General features: G+C 44.5%; 1 protein-coding gene across 3 annotated transcripts in view; it reads right to left on the reverse strand.

The window, feature by feature from the left end:
- The window catches only part of CENPC (centromere protein C), a 290,257-nt gene that overhangs the window by 42,519 nt on the left and 227,393 nt on the right, over positions 1-20,345 (reverse strand). For all 3 annotated transcript variants that reach the window (XM_075352390.1, XM_075352389.1, XM_075352388.1), the window contains 2 exons: positions 11,570-11,652; positions 5,177-5,242 (listed from right to left, as the gene is read on the reverse strand). In XM_075352390.1, coding sequence (XP_075208505.1) covers positions 5,177-5,242; positions 11,570-11,652 — 149 coding nt within the window. The remainder of the gene's footprint in view (positions 1-5,176; positions 5,243-11,569; positions 11,653-20,345) is intronic.

A 20,345-nucleotide genomic window follows, 5' to 3' on the forward strand; every position in this document is an offset into this window, starting at 1 on the left:
AAGATCCTATATGATATGCTACTGAGTGCAGGGACTAGTCGCAAGGGCATTAGTTACTGTGCTCATTCCGCCATCTCAGCATGGTAGCATGCCCACGCTATTCAATGCCCACTGCCAGCATCATCACCATCGGTCACGCGCGTACCTGTCTGTTGCTGCAGCCTCAGATGCCTGGCACTGCACATGATCAGGTCACCACACTTCCAGTCATGTTCAGTATGAACCGGGTGTACGCGTTGCAGTTTCAGAGAAGTCTAGTACACATGACCAGAAGTACCGGGACTTCTGATCATGTGCACTGTCCGGCGTCTGAGGCTGCAGCAATGGACAGGTACGTGCATCACTGCTGGTGAGGACGCTGGCTGTGGGCATTGAATAGCATGCTAGCATGCCCTGGGTGTGCTACCATGCTGAGAGGGCAGAATGAGCACATGAACTAACATCCTTGTGACTAGTCCCTGCACTCATTAGCATATCATATAGGATCTTTAGAAATACTTTTTCTAAAGATCTCTTTATGTATGCTACTAGATACAGAGACAGATAGGCAGGGATTAGTAATATGCACCCAGAACTGCTCGTGGTTCTGTGTGCATATTACACCTGACAGGTTCCCTTTAAAAGGAACTTGTAATATAAGATAACACTATTAAATTGCAGAGTAACCCTATATCTGCAGGTTAATAGTGTTAAAACGATACCAAGCTCCAGTACTGAAACTGCTGCACCCAGGAGTAAACAAAGTGAATTCTCTCCCGGGAGCCACTGGCTTCCAGTAATGCAGCAGTGTCCGGGGCAATTATTGTGACGGCACACAGTGCAGATAACCGCAGATGTACGCACGCTCCGCCATTCATTGACATCTAGCTCTGCAATGATTCACTGTGGAGTCGACTATTAGCCAGTGGTCGGTGGTTACTGTGAGGAATAAAGTTAATTTTCTCTGGGTGACGCACCTTCAGTACTGCGGACAGGCACCTTCTTAATGTTATTTGCATACACGAAAAAATACCTATTTAGGATTTTGACTACCTTCAACAGCAGCTGGGCTCCTTTTTCAGTGCTGGTTAATCAAGTCAGCGACATGTCAATTGTTTTTGCCATTTGGGTTTTGCCCTGCAAAGCTGAGTTTTTGACCAAATTTCTGCCACAAAATGGCTGCAGTTTGAACTGCATAGTGCGGTTTAGAAAACCAAATTCCCACAGACTTTGCTTGAAAAGCAGAACACAACCATTTTGGCATTAAACGCTGCAATTGAAAAAGCAGGTAAAAAGCAGGTAAAAAGCAAAGTGCGTTCTTACCCTTAGTGCAGAAATTTCTGCAAATACTCAACGTGCGCAGATAGCCCAAGCTGGTAACACGGCATTGAGTTCACTTGAGATCACAGCTGGGGTACCATGGGAACCGACAACAGTGACCCCCCAGGCGACCTCACTGATGTTACTGCTCTCACAGCTGCTACTTAGTGTCCTTGACGCCGCAGTGGTCGGTAAGATGTTCTAATGTGACCGCGCACTATAACCTCAGATGCAGCAGAGCCGGGATCATCATGGGACGTCATGGTGTGGATTACGTCAGACCTGCAAGGGTGTTTTGGGGGTTAGTAAATTGGGAAAAGAGGGTGTTTTGTTTTTTTAAAAAAAGGAGTTTTCTCTATTTTTTTTACTTACACGACTAAAAATGGGGGTGGGGGTCTCAGACACATACCCATTATTAATCCAGGGTTTTGTTGAAGCTGTGTTTTTTGACAAATCACAGCTATAATTAACCCCTTATATCACCTGACCACACCAGGGCAATCAAGATGAGCCGGGTAAGTGCCAAGATTGACACATCTAGCGGATGAGCCAATTCTGTGGTGGTAGCGGGCTGCTATTTATAGGTTTGGGAGGGCCCGTATGTAAATAAGGCCCAAAAAGTGTCCTGTCAAAAGATTCGTGCAGATATTCAAAACATTTTTTTTTTTTTTTTTTTTAATATCTGCACAGATCTTTTGACAGGATACTAAAAATTATAAGGTGGCCTGAAGTTAGTGAATTTTCACGTTGTGGTAACATCCCCTGATGAACCCCAGATAAAGTGGGGGAAACGCGTCGGGATTCTTCTGGGAGTTCATTCTCTAGCAAGATAAGTTTACCCTTATTGGGACTTATTTCCTTACGGGCCCACAATAAATCTGTTGGTCATATGGATTAACTAGAATTATCTAAAAACTATTTCTAGACTCTTTATATGTCCCTAAATGGGAGTCTGTTTATAGGTTGTCCCAATTGGGAACCGCACATATGACTAACAATAATACGTTTAGTAATAACCCTAATACTGACCCTGCACAATGTGTAATTGAACAACTCCGACTTCAGCACAACCTGCACCTTCTGGGCTATGGGTTCTCATTTGGTGCACTGCTAAGTATAGGGTTGATAGGGATAGCCGACGCTGAGCGGGGGCGCCCAAAACATTATGGTGTATTAACCTCCGCGGCTAGGAAGGAGTGAGACCAGGAAATTGTAGCCTAGCCTTATAAGCTATTACTCTAAGGCGGGCTTTGCACGTTGCGACATCGGTAACAATGTGTTACCGATGCTGCAGCGATAGTCCCGCCCCTGTCGCACGTGCGATATCTAGTGAAAGCTGCCGTAGCGATTATTATCGCTACGGCAGCTTCACACGCACATACCTGCTGTGCGACGTCCCTCTGGCCGGCGACCCGCCTCCTTCCTTAGGGGGGCGGGTCGTGCGGCGTCACAGCGACGTCACACGGCAGGCGGCCAATTGAAGCGGAGGGGCGGAGATGAGCAGGATGTAAACATCCCGCCCACCTCCGTCCTTCTCATTACAGCCGGGAGGCAGGTATGGTGATGTTCCTCGCTCCTGCGGCTTCACACACAGCGATGTATGCTGATCGGCATTATGGAAATGTCGGAGGCTGCATTGATGATCCGATAACGACGCTTTTGCGCTCATTCATCGTATCAAAAAGGTTTTACACGTTGCGATATCGACTGCGACGCCGGATGTGCGTCACTTTCGATTTGACCCCATCGACATCGCACGTGCAATGTCGCAACGTGCAAAGCCGCCCTAACACTATCTTGAGAAATCAATAAATCAACGTACACCGGGCTATCCCTCACACTAGATAGATAACCCTACCAAAGCGCATTCACCTCTGCACGACGTTTGCTGTGTGCTCACTGACCGATATAGCTATTTAAGATATATGGCTTGATAAGATTTTTTAACTTCGGTAATAAATATTGTGTTTTAGAGAGTATTTTTCAGTCTTTTTAGTAGATTTTTCTCTCTTTGGTTAATTATTTATGGTCTTCAGCCAACATATTATAGTAATGTTCCCATCTGTGTGCCCGGCAGTAATGTCCCCCATCCTTGTGGTATTGTGCCCTGTAGTATTGTGCCCTATAATATTGTGCTTATCCTTGTAATATTGTACACAGTAGTATTGGGATCATCCTTCTAGTATTGTGCCCAGTAGTATTGGGACCATCCTTGTAATATTGTGCCCAGTAGTATTGTGCCCATCCTTGTGGTATTGTGTCATGTAGTATTATGCCCTTCCTTGTGCCCTGTAGTATTGTGCCCAGTAGTAGTGTGCTCATCCTTGTAATATTGTGCCCAGTAGTATTGTGCTCATCCTTATGGCCTTGTGCCTAGTAGTATTGTGCCCATCCTTGTAGTTTTGTGCTCATCTTTGTAATATTGTGTCCAGTAGTATTGTGCTCATTCTTGTGGTATTGTGCCCAGTAGTATTGTGCCAATTCTTATGGTATTGTGCCCATCCTGGTATTGTGTCCAGTAGTATTGTGTCCAACCTTGTAGTATTGTGCCCAGTAGTATTCTACCCATCCTTGCAGTATTGTGCCCATCCTTGTTAGTATTGTGTCCAGTAGTACTGTGCCCATCCTTGTAGTATTGTGTCCAGTAGTATTGTGCCCAGTAGTACTGTGCCCATCCTTGTAGTACTGTGTCCAGTAGTATTGTACCCATCCTTGTAGTATTGTGTCCAGTAGTATTGTACCCATCCTTGTAGTACTGTGTCCAGTAGTATTGTGCTCATCCTTGTAGTATTGTACCCAGTAGTATTGTACCCATCCTTTTAGTATTGTGTCCTGCAGTACTGTGCTCATCCATGTAGTACTATGCTCATCCTTCTGGTATTGTGGCCATCTTTTAGTAATATGCAAAAAAAAAAAAAATTTCCTCAGCTTTCCTCCATTCCGTGTGTGCCCACGATCAGTGTTTGCAGCGTTTTGAATGCAGCATGTTTCAGCTGTGTCCAAAACGCTGCAATGTACAGTACAAGCAGAGTGGATGGGATTTCCAAAAATCCCATGTCCACTGTGCTTGTGCGGCCAGCACTGAAAACTGACCTGCGGTGTGGCTTGCAGAGGCCGCAGCATGTGAGTTTAAGCTGCGGAGTCGCATGCCCTCCCTAGGGAGAACACAGCGAGGACACCGCAGCACCCCGAACCCTGATCGCGGGTACGGGCAGCTGCGGTCTCCTAAGAAGGAGACTTGCGGCTCTGCAGGTCAGGATCATGAACACGTACCTGCTGATTGCAGCCCATGACAATCACAGCTCTATGCCTGGGGGCCGGTGCCGGCAGGACTTTACTACAATTGAATAATTTGCGGTGCCGCGCAGAGGAACTGTCTGCGTTATACCAATGGCTCCCATCAGCCAATCAGATGCAAAGAGTTGACGTCATACAGCGACGTCACTTCCTTGCATCTGATTGGCGGCCAGCAGCCATTGATATAGTGAAGACAGCTCCTCCGCGCGGCACTGCAAATGATTCAATTGTAGCAAAGTCCTGCCGGCGCCGTCCCCGGGCATAGAGCTGTGATTGTCACGGGGTCTGCGGGCCGCAACAAGCAGCCTCAAACCCGCATGCGTTCTGTGTGTTTGAGACCTCTGCTCTATATGGTAAAGTGAATGGTGACATTCAAATCTACAACATTCTGCAAAAAACAATCACTCAGGCAGATTTATTTAAAATAAAAAATAGCTTTTTGAAGAAAAAAAAAAATAAATAAAAACACAAAAACTAGGGTCTACAAGACACAGGTGGGATAGGGTTCAAAAAGCTCTTCTCAAGTCTTGTGACTTCTTTGTCAAGGCTGACATTGAACATGGAATGAAAATATACATACCTGAACTAAGGACAGCTGCATCGCTGTCAACTACCGTAGAATCCTGCTTATCCTGGTCCTCGAAATCTAAATTTGTAAAATACATGAAAATAATTAGACAGGATGAAAAAAAAAATACAAATTAGATACAGTACGTATTCTAGCCATTGTGAGAATGAAAGCCTATATTTTAGCATTAAATCTGCAATTTTATAGATAGTATCTTGTACCATTACATATGAAAGGGTATTTGTAGCCCCATTTGCAAATTGAGGCCACGAGTAGGCTTTAAAGAGGTACACCTTTTGTATACCTACGGTCTACACTAAACTCCTTTGAGCGCTTTAATGCAAATACGAGGGGCTGCTGATAAGTCTTTGGCTTTGTGATTTTTTTTTTGTTTCTATGAGAACAAATGTTACATCACATGAAAGCCTTATGTGTCTAAGATAGGTTTTCAAAATTGTGTTTGTTGCTTATGGCAACCGTGTTCTACGCACGCGGGAAAACAAAATGGCGGCGTCTAATGCAATATTCACAGCAACGGAGAGCAGAGGAGTGATTCTTGTTTCTGCAAGGAAAGTCCACGAAGGATATTCATGGTGATATGTCGCAGACATTGATTCCCCCAATGCCCTTCCTATTCCACAGTTAAGAACTGGGTTGCCAAATTTAAAACGGGCCACCTTAGCACCAATGATGAGGAACGTCCTGGACTACAGGGACTGGTTGTTGTTCCGGAGATCATCGATGCTGTGCACAACCTCATACTGGAGAATCGACAAATTTCAGCTAAAGCAATAACATACCGTATTTGTCGGACTATAAGACGCACCAGACTATAAGACGCACCCTGGTTTTAGAGGAGGAAAATGGGAAAATAAAACTTTAAGCAAAAAATGTGGTCATGACACACTGTTATGGGGCGAGGATCTGCTGCTGACACTGTTATGGGGGTAATGTCCCCAAATTCTCTACTAAGGTACCCCATCCTGGTAATGATCCTCCTGCCTTGTATATGATCCTGCTATAAACCCCCATCCATCCTGTTCACATACCTCCCCCCATCCAGCCTGTTCACATACCTCCCCCCATCCAGCCTGTTCACATACCTCCCCCCATCCAGCCTGTTCACATACCCCCCCATCCAGCCTGTTCACATACCCCCCCATCCAGCCTGTTCACATACCCCCCCATCCAGCCTGTTCACATACCCCCCATCCAGCCTGTTCACATATCCCCCCCCCCCCCATCCAGCCTGTTCACATACCCCCCCCCATCCAGCCTGTTCACATACCCCCCCCATCCCTCCTGCTCATATACTCCCATCCTGCTATATGCCCCCATCGTGCTCATATACCATCCTGGTATATGGCCTGTATCCTATAGCACAGAGAAAAAAAATAAACGTTTATACTCACCTTTTCCTCACTCCCTGCAGCACCGATCACATCTTCCTCTCTGGCACGCTGATCTGTGTGTGTGGAGCCGTTCCCCTGCTGCATCGCGATGTCTTCCTGTCTGTGCCGATCAGCTGACCAGCTCAGCACAGATCAGCTGACCGGCTCAGCACAGATCAGCTGACCGGCACAGACAGGAAGACATCGCGTGCAGCAGGGGGGCGGCTCCACACACGGGGACGGGTGAGTACACTGATTCACTGCACCCCGCGCTGGTAATGACGCGCGGGGGGCAGTGAATACAGACGCACATGATCACTCCAAGCTGTAATTGCCAGGGGTGATCATGCGGCCGGCTCTTTGCTATGCGCGCGTCCCCGCTCGTCCTCCCGCCCACCTGTCAGCGCCGGCTTCAGCGCTGAGAGATGGGCGGGAGGATGGGCGTGCATATGTAATGAGCGGGCCCACGTGGTCACGGCAGGCGCTGCTGCTGCCTGCTCGTGCCCCCGATGACCTGCAGCACCCTCATTCCCAGCCGCAGCCCTATAGTCAGACCATAAGACGCACCCCCAACTTTCCCCCAACATTTGGGGGAAAAAAAGTGCGTCTTATGGTCCGAAAAATACGGTACATCATGGGGATTTCTCATGTTTGTGTCATTATCCATTAACATTTGGACATGAGGAAGCTATCTGCAAAGTGAGTCCCCAAATGTTTGACAACAGATCAGAGAAGCATGCGAGTGAAAACGTCCCGGTCCATTTGTCAGCGTTTACGGACTGATAAGAACTTCCTGGTCACTATGGATGAGACCTGTATTTATTTGTATGATCCTGAAAACATGGAGCAGTCAAAAGAGGGGAGGCACAGTGGTTCTCCTCGTCCAAAGAAGTTCAGGGTGCAAAAATCAGCCACTATGGTGATGGTGTCTGTGTTCTGGGATAAGGAGGGCGTGCTGCTAGTGGACTACCTTCAAAAGGGTTCCACCATCAATGCAAGGTATTACATTGAACTTTTGGACCTATTTAAGGCAGCTCTGAAGGCCAAAAGGCAAGGCAAGCTGTCCAAAGGAATCTTGTTCCTGCAAGACAACGCCGGCAGGACTGAGCTTCCAGCTTGTTGACCAAAGGAATCTTGTTCCTGCAAGACAACGCCGGCAGAGCTGGGCTTCCAGCTTGTTGACCACCCACCTTATTCACCGGATCTAGCTCCCTCTGACTATCATATCTGTTTCCAAACCTGAAGAAACACCTCAAGGGTACCAAATTTCACACCATTTCTGATGCCATGGCTGCTAGATGCCTGGTTTGAGGCACAACTGAAATCCTTGTTTTTGCTAGGCTTACAGAACTTGGAATACCGATATAAGAAGTGTGTTGACATCAGTGGAGAGTATGTGGAATAACTGTAAAGTTTTAGCATCCTATCTCGTTTCTTTCTGGGTAAAGGCAAAGACTTATCAGCAGCCCCTCATATAGGCTTAGTAATGTTTAACTCACCTGAAACTAGCTAAAGGAAAAAAAAAAAAAAAAATTAGATGGTGGTCATCAACAGCCCATTTAACACACTGCACTACACATTTTAGACCACATAAATTGTTAAAACTGTCCAAAAATTATCCTCTTTTGAGTCTACTGGCATTTAATGATCACTTAGAGGCAGGTGTGTTAGAAGAGTGCAATGGGTGCTCTTTGAGCCATGGTTTGTAAATGCTGCTGTCAAGAGGCTGACTGAGTGGTATTTAACCCCTTCCCCCCAGGCGATTTTCCGTTTGTTTTTTTTTCCTCCCCTTCTTCCGAGAGCCTTACCTTTTTTATTTTTCCGTCAATCTTGCCATATAAGGGTAAATTATTCACAGAAAGGAATGGTTTAAAGTGAACTAACCAATATTTCACAGAAAAATTACTTTCTAAAATATCAATTCTTTATTGTACAATTTTTTTTTTTAAAAAAATACATACAATTCCTATAGGATATACATAGACAAAATAGTCAACAAGCAGCCAAATACAATGAACAATACAATAGACCTAGACCGATCATATAGCAGAAAGACCAGTGATATCCCCCAGCCGGGTTCAATATATCACTGTGCCAATCAACCTATTAATATATATGGTTGGAAAATTTAGTCTAGGCGTGTCTACACCCTGAGATTCCCATAGGTCCAAAATAAGGAAATTGGGAATGCCCAGAATCTATTTGCCCCAGACAGAATTGTCCTCAAGGTCACAACGTGTTTATATGACATTATTTGCAAAACTCCTGATTACATTTCATTAAATATTTTTCACCTGACGCGTTTCTCCTCCTACACCGGAGGTTCATCAGGGATGTATATAGTATGTCATAACGCATTTAATTCATATAGACAAAAGAAATAGTGAGGAGAGGCATATACAGATATCACAGTGTTACAGAGAAGACCTTATCACTGAAGATTTTTTCAGCCATTCTCTAGATTTTAATTCAAATTTCTCTAGAACAAAATTGAGTTTCTTCAGTTTATATTAAAGGTTTTAACTGATATCTAAGGGTGGGGCAGAAAATGGCCCAGTTGAGGTGCACACTCCACATCAATTAACATAGACAATGGTTTTCATTCCAAGATTGGATTTCATGAGATTATCTGCATATGGACTAATGAAATCCAATCTTGGAATGAAAACCATTGTCTATGTTAAGTGATGTGGAGTGTGCACCTCGACTGGGCCATTTTCTGCCCCACCCTTAGATATCAGTCAAAACCTTTAATAAAAACTGAAGAAACTAAATTTTGTCCTAGAGAAATTTGGATTAAAATCTAGAGAACGGCTGAAAAAATCTTCAGTGATAAGGTTTTCTCTGTAACACTGTGATATCTGTATATGCCTCTCCTCACTATTTCTTTTGTCTATATGAATTAAATGTGTTATGACATACTATATACACCCCTGATAAACCTCCGGTGTAGGAGGAGAAACGCGTCGGGTGAAAAATATTTAATGAAATGTAATCAGGAGTTTTGCAAATAATGTCATATAAACACGTTGTGACCTTGAGGACAATTCTGTCTGGGCCAAATAGACATTTAGGCATTCCCAATTTCCTTATTTTGGACCTATGGGAATCTCAGGGTGTAGACACGCCTAGACTAAATTTTTCAACCATATATATTAATAGGTTGATTGGCACAGTGATATATTGAAACCGGCTGGGGGATATCACTGGTCTTTCTGCTATATGATCGGTCTAGGCCTATTATATTGTTCATTGTATTTGGCTGCTTGTTGACTATTTTGTCTCTGTATATCCTATAGGAATTGTATGTATTTTTTTAAAAAAAAAAAAAGAATTGATATTTTAGAAAGTGATTTTTCTGTGAAATACTTGCCATATAAGGGCTTGATGTTTCCGGGACAAGCTGTACTTTTAAATGAAACTATGAGTTTTACCATCTAGTGTACTGAAAAACAGCAAAAAAATTACAAGTGTGGAAAAACTGCAAAAAAAGTGCGCTCGCACAATAGTTTTTGGAATATTTTATTCACAGTGTTCACTTTATGATAAAACTGAAGTGTCGGTGTGATTTCTCAGGTCAGTACAAGTTTGTAGACACCAAACATGTATGTAGGTTTACTTTTATCTAAGGGGTTAAAAAAATTCACACGTTTGTCCAAAAACGTGGCTCAGTTTTAGCGCCATTTTCTGAAACCCGTAGTGTTCTCATTATTCGGGATCTATGATTATCTCTGATCGCCTATTATTGCATTTTGTGCAAAATTTGCGGCTAGCAAAAAACGTAATTTTGGCGTTTGGATTTTTTTTTTTTGCCGCTACGTTGTTTACCTATCAGATTAATTGATTTTATAGTTTGATCGGGCGTTTCTGAACGCAGCGATACCAAATGTGTATATTTTTTATTTTTTTAACCCTTTAATTTTCAATGGGCCGAATGGGGGGTGATTTGAACTTTAAGGTTTATTTTTTTTATTTTTTAAAACCCTTTTTTTTTTTAATATTTTACTACGTTCCCTAGGGGACTAACGATCAGCTCTTCCATTTCTCAAGATCACAGCTGCACAGCTGAGATCTGGAGAAAAGTGGCTGTACTCACACACTTCCCTCTACCGGCAGTGAGAGAAAGTGACTCATGATCGCTACAGGAGTCATCACATGACCCTGTGCTACCATGGCAACCACCGCGTGACGTGACTTCCGATGGGGGTTGGTAAGTTATACTTATGGTGCGTGCAGATACATCTTGCTGTCAGATTTTGGCAGTGCGATGTAAGGGGTTAATAGGCGTGGGTGGAACGCGATTCCACTCGCGCCTGGCAGGCACACATCTCAGCTGTTAAAATCAGCTGAGATGTGCACGAATCGCTGCGGACTGAATTAAGCTCACACGATCCATGACGTACCCAGTACGTCATGTGTCGTGGAGAGGTTAAAGAGTTCTTAGCAGTAGGCGGAGCGCAGCTCCCCCTGCTGCTCTTATTCTGACATCTTTTGCCCCTAACACATCCATGATCTGCCGGCAATAAAGCCGACAAATACTGTGATTGTAAAATAATTTGTTAAAAATAAAACTAACATACCTCACGGCTGACCTCTCTGTCTACCACGCAGTTCTCTTCACCCTGCTGTAGCACTCATCTTTGACTTCTTCCCTCCAGGACAGAGTTCCATTGCGTCATAAGGTTGCGATGTCATTGCAAACTTGATGAACAGTAAGATCTGGTATGTAAGCGGCTGGAAGTCGCTATAGTGAAGAGGCCAGACGACGGAAAATAGAGGACAGGATGGCTCAATTGGTCAGGGGTGAGGAGAGTATTTGGTTGTTTTTTTCTCCACTGCCCCGTTACAACTTGCATACATATCTGAGTTACTTTCCATGCAGATTATATTGAAAAAATCTAGAAACAAATTTTCTGTGTATGTATCGCACATATTAAAAGTTTAAAAAAAAACTAAATTTTATTGGAATAAATCAATAAAAAAAAAAAAATATAAAAGTCATATTTAATCATACCCAGAGATTCCAAGTGACATGCAATCGGTCTTAGTGCTGCCGTAAAGCGACGTGTTCTTTCGCGTAGAACAGGCCCACTTTGACTGTAGAAACATATACACAAAAAAAGGTAAAAAAAAGGTAAAACATTGGTACTGAAATTATTAAAATTTACAAGACAAAATGTTAACTTGTGGAATTTAATGTGCACCAGCAGGGGGGCGTGCTGTTCTATCTTCCTTCGTGGAATGCCAATGCATTGCTGTGTCAGGTGCCTGCTGAAAAGCCCTGTGTTTGCAGCGAATGCCCATAACGGCTTACTGAAGACATCATTGAGAACAGGTCTCAACTGTACATAAGCCGCCTCTGGCACTATTTTATAAGAGACCAGTTGTGGAATCAATGTGGGCACACGTTCGCGGCGCTTGCACACTTTGATTTTCAAAAAGGTGTCAGGTCACTGGAAAAAAAATCAGTGACTTGTTATCGAGACACAAGATGCAAACAAAGGGGTCGATGAGCAGAAGACAACCAATACCCTACCCCAATCCCACCTCTATGATTACAAATATCATAAGAAAAGTTCAGACACTGATTAAACAAGAACCATAGATGGGATTTCTTTACCAAAAGTATCTAATGCATCTGTAGACCAGTGGCATTATAACCATACCTTTACTTTATATTGCTAAATCCTGTTGACAGATTCTCCTTGAGGGGTTAATTCACTGATTGAATTTGTCTATATTCCTGGGTTTCAACAATCTCCATTAGTAAAAGGAGATCAACTATGGACAATGCCATCCAGCGTACATATTGATGTATGTATGCAATCCTGGTACAGCCTTTTGAGAATGCATACTGTGGTGCTAGATTGTGTGGACATTGTGCATTTAGAAGGCCAAATACTGGATCTAAATGAGCAGCTGGCAACACAGATCCAAGGACAATATTCAAAGGAGTTTGCTAAGGGAGGATAGTTGCGTGGACGTGTAGGATGTGTGTTCTTCTATTCAAGCAAAGTCTATGGGAATTTGGGTTTCTTGTTCACACTATGTTGTTCAAAATGCTGCCTTTTTGTGGCAGAACTTTGGTCAAAAACTCAGCTTTGCAGTGCAAAACCCAAATGGCAAAAACAATTGACATGTTGCTTCTTTGAAAAGCTGAGTTTTTGACCAAAGTTCTGCCTCAAAAAGGCAGCATTTTGAACAACATAGTGTGAACAAGAAACCCAAATTCCCATAGACTTTGCTTGAATAGAAGAACACATCCATTTTGGCATTAAACAGCGCAGAAGAAAAAGCAGCAAAAAAGCAGGTAAAAAGCAGGTTAAAAGCAACGTGCGCACATACCCTAAGACATGTTCTGAAACCACGGGGAGTGTCTGCTCCAGTAAGAGGGGGAATAGGAATGCAGAACAGGCAAGATAGGTGATGTTAGTGAGGGATTTAATTACTAGGGGAACAAAAAGGGGCAAATATGTCACAAAGTCTACGCATCAAACATTCTGCTGAATTCTCGATCCTGAAAAACAAATTAGCTGGTTCATAGATAACTTTGAGATCCTGGTGAGGACCCAGTAGTCGTGATATACATTGGCAACAATGACAAGGTTACAAGTAGGCAGAAAGTCCTTGAAAAATATTTCAGGGATTTAGGATGCAAGCTTAAAGGCCCCTTTACACACTGCAACATCGCAAACGACATCGCTGTAACGTCACCGGTTTTGTGACATAATAGCGACCTCCCCAGCGACATTGCAGTGTGTGAAACATATCAGCGACCTGGCCCCTGCTGTGAAGTTGCTGATCGCTACAAATCGTTCAGGACCATTCTTTGGTCCTTTGTTTCCCGCTGTGCAGCATGATCACTAGAAAGTCTCAGTGTGTAAAGGGGACTTAACAGCGACTTTCCTTTCAAAAAGCTGCTTTACAACGTCCCCAATGACTAGCTAGGTCGTTCTGCAGGTCCGGATCGCTGTTGCGTCATTGGCCAGGTCTGCCTGTTTGACAGCTCACCAGAGACTTTGTAGCGATCCTGGCCAGGTTGGGATCGCTGGTGGGATCGCTAGAAAGTCTCAGTGTGTAAAGGGGCCTTATGTCAAGGACCTTGTGTACCTGGAGTTAAGGAATTAGTGGAGAAAGCAGGGTTCTGTATTCTTGAGAACTCGGCCAACTTTTGTTGGTTACAGGCTCTATGCTGCGGATGGGCTACACCTTAATGCAGAGGGCTCAGCTGAGCTAGGGGAAAAATGGCCAAAAGGTTGGACTAATGTTTAAAAAAGGGACAGGGAGAGGGAAGTTCGTGTGGGAAGATTATGTAAATTGTATTGTGACTGAGGGAGTGGTAGGGGGGGATTATTAATAGTGATAGAAGAACCCGCAGATATCCGGATTTTTTTTTAAACAAAAAAACGGTTCGGGGCCTGAATTAATTCAGAGTATTTGTTTGGACACCGATCCCCATATAAGTCTATGGGTACCTGAATCATGTGCTTTAAAATGATGGTAGAAAAGGCTAGGGAGATTAGAGCAGGCGCGTTATACTTAGAGTCTCCCGCACAGCTGTAACACTTCTTCCGAGGCCATTAATTAACCTCATGCACAAGCACAGCTTCCCTCACCCACTGGCAGTCCTAGCATGTGTCATTGGTTGCAGTCAGCCCGTGCCCCACCCTGTGTGACTGTGTCTGAATGCTTGGAATGGGAGATGCCGTCTGCGTATCTATAGTGGTGTAAAAATATATAAAAAAAATTAGCTCCTTTTGGATATTTGTCTGAAAAGTTAAGATCATATAGATATTTTGGGTCTGCTGGAATCCTGATCCCCAGATATTTTATGCTATGGCTGTACAATCTGAATGGGAATGAGGGCCTAAGGCTGGCCTCCTCTTCTGAGGATAGAAAAATGTTTAAGATCTCTGTTTTATGGAGATTGACTTTAAAATTGGAGAGCCTGTCAAAGATCCTAAACGCCTCCGAGATGGCAGGAAGGCTCACTCGTGGCTGGGTAACATATAACAGTAAATCATCTGCAAACAGGGCTAGTTTAATGTGTTTTGGATCCCATCTGTATCCTCCTCACTGATGGATTCCCCCAGAGTGCATTGGCCAGGGATTCCATTACCAGGATGTAAAAGTAAGGGGAAAGGGGACACCCGTCTTGTCTCGTTTCTGATGTCAAAGGGGTCAGACATACGGACATTCAAACCAACCTGCGCTGTCTGATCAAGGTATAGTGCTTTTATCCATTGTAACATACGCGGGCGCACCTCTACTGTCCGGAGGGTTGCCTCCAAAAAGCCCAAGTGGACCAAATCAAATGATTTTTCAGCATCGACTGTTAATAAGCAGACTAGAAACCTTAGAAGGCAGGCCCACAATGTTAGGGATATGGTTCTAATAGTATTGTCCCGTGCCTCCCTGCCCAGGACAAAACCCACTTGGTCTCTATGTATCAATTTAGGAATATGGAGATTTAATCTCAGAGCAATCATTTTAGAATAAAGTTTAACATCCACATTTATTAGGGATATGGGCCTGTAGTTAGAGCATATTAAGGGGTCTCTTCCCGGCTTAGGGGGACAGTTATTCGAGCCTGCAACGTTTGTTTAGGGAACTGGCATGATTTAGAAATGGAGTTAAATGCTTTCAGCATTAAAATGACTGCATATCTCTCCACACACTTTAGAGAATTTGGGTGTAAACCGGTCGTGGCTGGACTTTTTCCTGTTTTAATATTTTTAATGGCTTCTTAGAGCTCCTGCTCCGTGAAATCCTCTTCCAAGTCCGCTGTCTCCCTCTCCCCAAGGGGTTTAGGGGCATTCTTATGCAGATAGGCTAAAATTTCTGGGTGGTGTAGGCCAGGATCCGACTCGTGATGACGTGTTGGTGTGTTTTAACAATTTTTTTATATAATGACGCCATTAATTTGCTATGGTCTGCCACTGTTTTATTTACCAAGGATTTTTTTTAACCGCTACACAGGGCTTTCCCTCTTTGTTGGCATCATTGTGGAAACAGACAGCATGGAACAACGTTAATTAATGTATTACTTTGCCAATGGTTAGTTTGGTTAAAATAAATACATAAATCACAGCATACGCTAGTTTTATCTGTTTTTTTTTCTTTATAAGTATTGCATTAAATTTCAATGGATGCACAAAAAACTGACTCAGTACAGATTCACCAGATCCAGTTTCACAGTAACATTTTACGAATGTAAAAAAAAAAAAAAAAAAAATGAACGTCATTCAAATTCCCCCTCCCTCCTACCCCCCCGCCCAAAAAAAAAAAAAAAGACATATCAAGTGCTATGGATATGAAAAAAAGACACAGAAAATAAGTTGATCATAAAATGGGAAAAATAAGCAGGTGAAAAATATTTTTCTTTAATATAGAGATGAAAACTACCTAACTACCGCGGGCAGTAAAATTACGCCCTAAGCGGTCTTAGTGTAAGCCCCACCGGCTGACAGCAGCAACCAGCAGGAATCTGCGCACATGTCAGCTGATTTGAACAGCTGACAAGTGGATCCCTTAAATGGCGATGTAAAAATGTGACAAAGCCATTTAAATTCCCACGGCGGTAAATCTTTACTTACCCTGCTCCATCGGCGTCGCAGTGATGTGATCACTTTGAGCCGATGGCTGTCATGGCAGCACAGGGTCATGTGATGACTCCTGTAGCTAGCATGAGTTACTTCCTGTTTCACTCGGCCGAGTGCTGCCAGTGACAAGAGGCGAATATTTCTGGTGATCAGAGCTGTGTAGCTGTGATCAACAAAAATAAATGAGTGATTAAACTGCGCTTTAGTTCTATAGAGGGAATAGTAAAATAAATTTAAACAAAAAAAAAAAAAGTAAAATAAGTTTTAAAATTTTTTTAAAAAAAAGCCAAAAAACTAAAAAAAGAAAACTAAAATTTCAAAATCACCCCCCTTTCGCTCCATTGAAAATTAAAAGCTTAAAAAATACACATATTTGGTATCGACGCATTCAGAAATGCCAGATGTATCAAAATATAAAATCAATTAATCTGATCAGTAAACGTGTAGAGGCAAAAAAAAATCCAAATGCCAAAACTACGTTTTTTGGTTGCCACAAATTTTGTGCAAAATACAATAACAGGCAATCAAAACGTAACATCTGCGGAAAAATGGAACCATTAAAAATGGCAGCCCAAGACGCAAACAATAAGCTGTCACTGAGCCATAAATCCTGAAAAATGAAAACATGTCCGCTTTTTTTGGACAAAAGTCTGATTTTTTTTTTTAACCCCTTAGATATAAGTAAACCTATACATGCATGTTTGGTGTCTACAAACTTGTACCGACCTGAATATGGTGAATAAAAGATTTAAAAAACAATCATGCAATCACACTTTTTTTTGCAATTTTTCCCACACTTGGCATTTTTTTTTTGCCATTTTCCAGTACACTATATGGTAAAACTTATAGTTTCATTTAAAAGTACAATTTGTCCTGCAAAAAACAAGCCCTCAAATGGCAAATTGACAGAAAAAAAAAAAAAGTTACGGCACTCGGAAGAAGGGGAGCAACATTTTTAAATAATTAATTTCCATTTTATTGCATGAAATAAGTATTTGATAACCTACACACCAGTAAAAATTCTGGCTCTCAGAGACCTGTTATTTTTTCTTTAATCCTTCCACTCCCAGGCAATTTTCAGTTTTAATTTTTGCTTTTACCTCCCAATCTTCCGTGAGCCATAACATTTCATTTTTAGTCAATATAGCCATATGAGGGCTTATTTTTTGCAGCATGAATGACGCCATTAGTTTTACCATATACTGTACTGGAAAATGTGCAAAAATTCCAATTATGGAGAAAGTGAAAAAAAAGAATTTTGTTACTTAACGTAAATTCTTTTTCTTATAGTTCCGTATTGGGAGACCCAGACCATGGGTGTTTAGCTTCTGCCTCCGGAGGACACACAAAGTACTACACTTAAAAGTGTAGCTCCTCCCTCTGAGCTTATACACCCCCTGGTAGCCAGTCCTAGCCAGTTTAGTGCAAAAGCTGAAGGAGAATAGCCACCCACAAGTAGAACCGAGTAAGAACCGGAACAACCGGAGACTCTGTCCACGACAACAGCCGGTGATAACACACGGAACAAGAAAATTGCCAACAGGCAACAGGGAGGGAGCTGGGTCTCCCAATACGGAACTATAAGAAAAAGAATTTACGGTAAGTAACAAAAGTCTCTTTTTCTTTATCGTTCCTTTGGGAGACCCAGACCATGGGACGTTCCAAAGCTGTTCCTGGGTGGGAATAAACAGAAAAAACTAAGAAGTAGGCGGAGCCTAACTTCACAAGTGGGCGACAGCCGCCTGAAGGATGCGTCTGCCCAAGCTCGCATCTTCCGAAGCATGAGCATGCACTTGGTAGTACTTCGAAAAGGTATACAGGCTAGTCCAAGTGGCAGCCTGACAGACTTGTTGAGCCGTAGCCTGGTGCCTAAAAGCCCAAGAGGCACCGACAACTCTGGTCGAGTGTGCTTTGATCCCCGGCGGGGGAGGCACCTGAGTACTCTGGTAGGCGTCCAAAATGGTCGATCTAATCCAACGGGCCAAGGTCGGCTTAGAAGCAGAGAGACCCTTGCGCCGCCCTGTGGTTAGCACAAAAAGAGAGGTGCACCACCTAAGCGCAGCGGTGTGAGACACATAGATCCGGAGAGCAAGCACCAGATCTAGAGTATGCAGCGCTTTCTCAAAGCGATGAACAGGGGCCGGACAGAAGGAAGGCAAGGAAATCTCCTGGTTAAGGTGGAAGGGAGAGACCACCTTAGGAAGAAAGTCCGGGGTCGGACGGAGAACTACCTTGTCTTGGTGAAAAAACAAAAAAGGTGACTCCGAGGAGAGCGCAGCCAAATCAGAGACTCTCCTGAGAGAAGTTATGGCAACTAGAAAGGCCACCTTTTGAGAAAGACGATACAAAGAAACCTCCCTAAGGGGCTCGAAAGGGGGTTTCTTCAATACCGTGAGGACCAAGTTAGGGTCCCAGGGATCCAAGGGCCGCCGATAAGGCAGAATGATGTGAGACGCACCTTGCATGAAGGTGCGGACCTGAGCCAGCCGGGCGAGACGCCGCTGGAACAGCACTGATAGAGCTGAGACTTGTTCCTTGAGAGAGTTGAGGGACAGTCCTAGCTGCAGACCGGACTGTAAAAAAGACAGAAGGGTCGGCAACGAGAATGGCCAAGGAGAATGGCCGGAAGAGCGACACCAGGACAGGAAAATTTTCCAAGTCCTGTGATAGATCTTGACGGAGGAAGACTTACGGGCCCGAGTCATAGTGGAGATGACTTCAGGAGGAATACCAGAAGCCGTCAAAATCCAGGACTCAAGAGCCACGCCGTCAATTTGAGGGCCGCAGAATTCGGGCGGAAAAACGGACCTTGCGAGAGCATGGTCTGGACGGTCCGGAAGATGCCACGGCATCTCCACGGACAGTTGGAGCAGGTCCAGATACCAAGCTCGCCTGGGCCAGTCCGGTGCAATGAGGATGTCTCGACGGCCCTCCATTCTGATCTTGCGCAGGACTCTGGGCAAGAGAGCTAGAGGGGGAAACACGTAGGACAGACGAAACTGGGACCAGTCTTGTACCAGAGCGTCCGCGGCGAAGGCCTGAGGATCGTGGGAGCGAGCCACGTAAACCGGAACCTTGTTGTTGTGACGGGATGCCATTAGGTCCACGTCCGGAGTGCCCCACTTGCGGCAGATTGACTGAAACACTGCCGGATGCAGAGACCACTCGCCACCGTCCACGGATTGACGGCTGAGATAATCTGCCTCCCAGTTTTCTACGCCAGGGATGTGGACTGCGGATATGGTGGACTTGGAGTCCTCCGCCCATTGAAGAATGCGTTGGACCTCCAACATTGCCAGGCGGCTGCGTGTCCCGCCTTGGTGATTGATGTAGGCAACCGCTGTCGCGTTGTCTGACTGGACTCGAATGTGCCTGCCCGCCAACAGGTGGTGAAAGGCTAGGAGAGCTAGAAGCACAGCTCTGGTTTCCAGCACATTGATTGAAAGGGCTGACTCGGACGGAGTCCAAGTGCCCTGTGCTCTTTGGTGGAGATGTACCGCTCCCCAGCCAGATAGGCTGGCATCCGTGGTGAGAATCACCCAGGACAAAGTCAGGAAGGAGCGCCCTTGGGACAGGGAGAGGGGTCGAAGCCACCACTGAAGAGAGCTCCTGGTCCGTGGCGACAGAGCCACTAACCTCTGTAAGGAGGAAGGCCGCTTGTCCCAAAAGCGGAGAATGTCCAGCTGCAGAGGACGCAGATGGAACTGGGCAAAGGGAACCGCCTCCATGGAGGCCACCATTTGACCCAGCACCTGCATCAGACGCCTGAGGGTATAACGGCAGGGCCTCAGGTAGAGAGCGCACCGCCAACCGGAGTGACAGCTGTTTGTCTAAGGGCAACTTCACAAGTGCCGGCAAAGTCTCGAACTGCATCCCTAGGTACGTGAGACTCTGGGTCGGAGTCAGAGTGGATTTGGGAAGATTGACAATCCACCCGAATTGGGCTAGGGTGGCGAGAGTGAGCGAAACACTCCGCTGACAGTCTGCGCTGGATGTACCCTTGACCAGAAGGTCGTCCAGATAAGGAAGCACTGCTATCCCCTGGAGGTGCATGACCGCAATCACTGCCGCCATGACCTTGGGGAATACCCGAGGGGCCGTGGCTAACCCGAAGGGGAGAGCCACGAATTGGAAATGATCCGCTCCCATCGCAAAACGTAACCAACGCTGATGTGACACTGCGATTGG

This window comes from Anomaloglossus baeobatrachus, chromosome 1 (assembly GCF_048569485.1).
Source record: "Anomaloglossus baeobatrachus isolate aAnoBae1 chromosome 1, aAnoBae1.hap1, whole genome shotgun sequence".
Lineage (NCBI taxonomy): Eukaryota > Metazoa > Chordata > Amphibia > Anura > Aromobatidae > Anomaloglossus > Anomaloglossus baeobatrachus.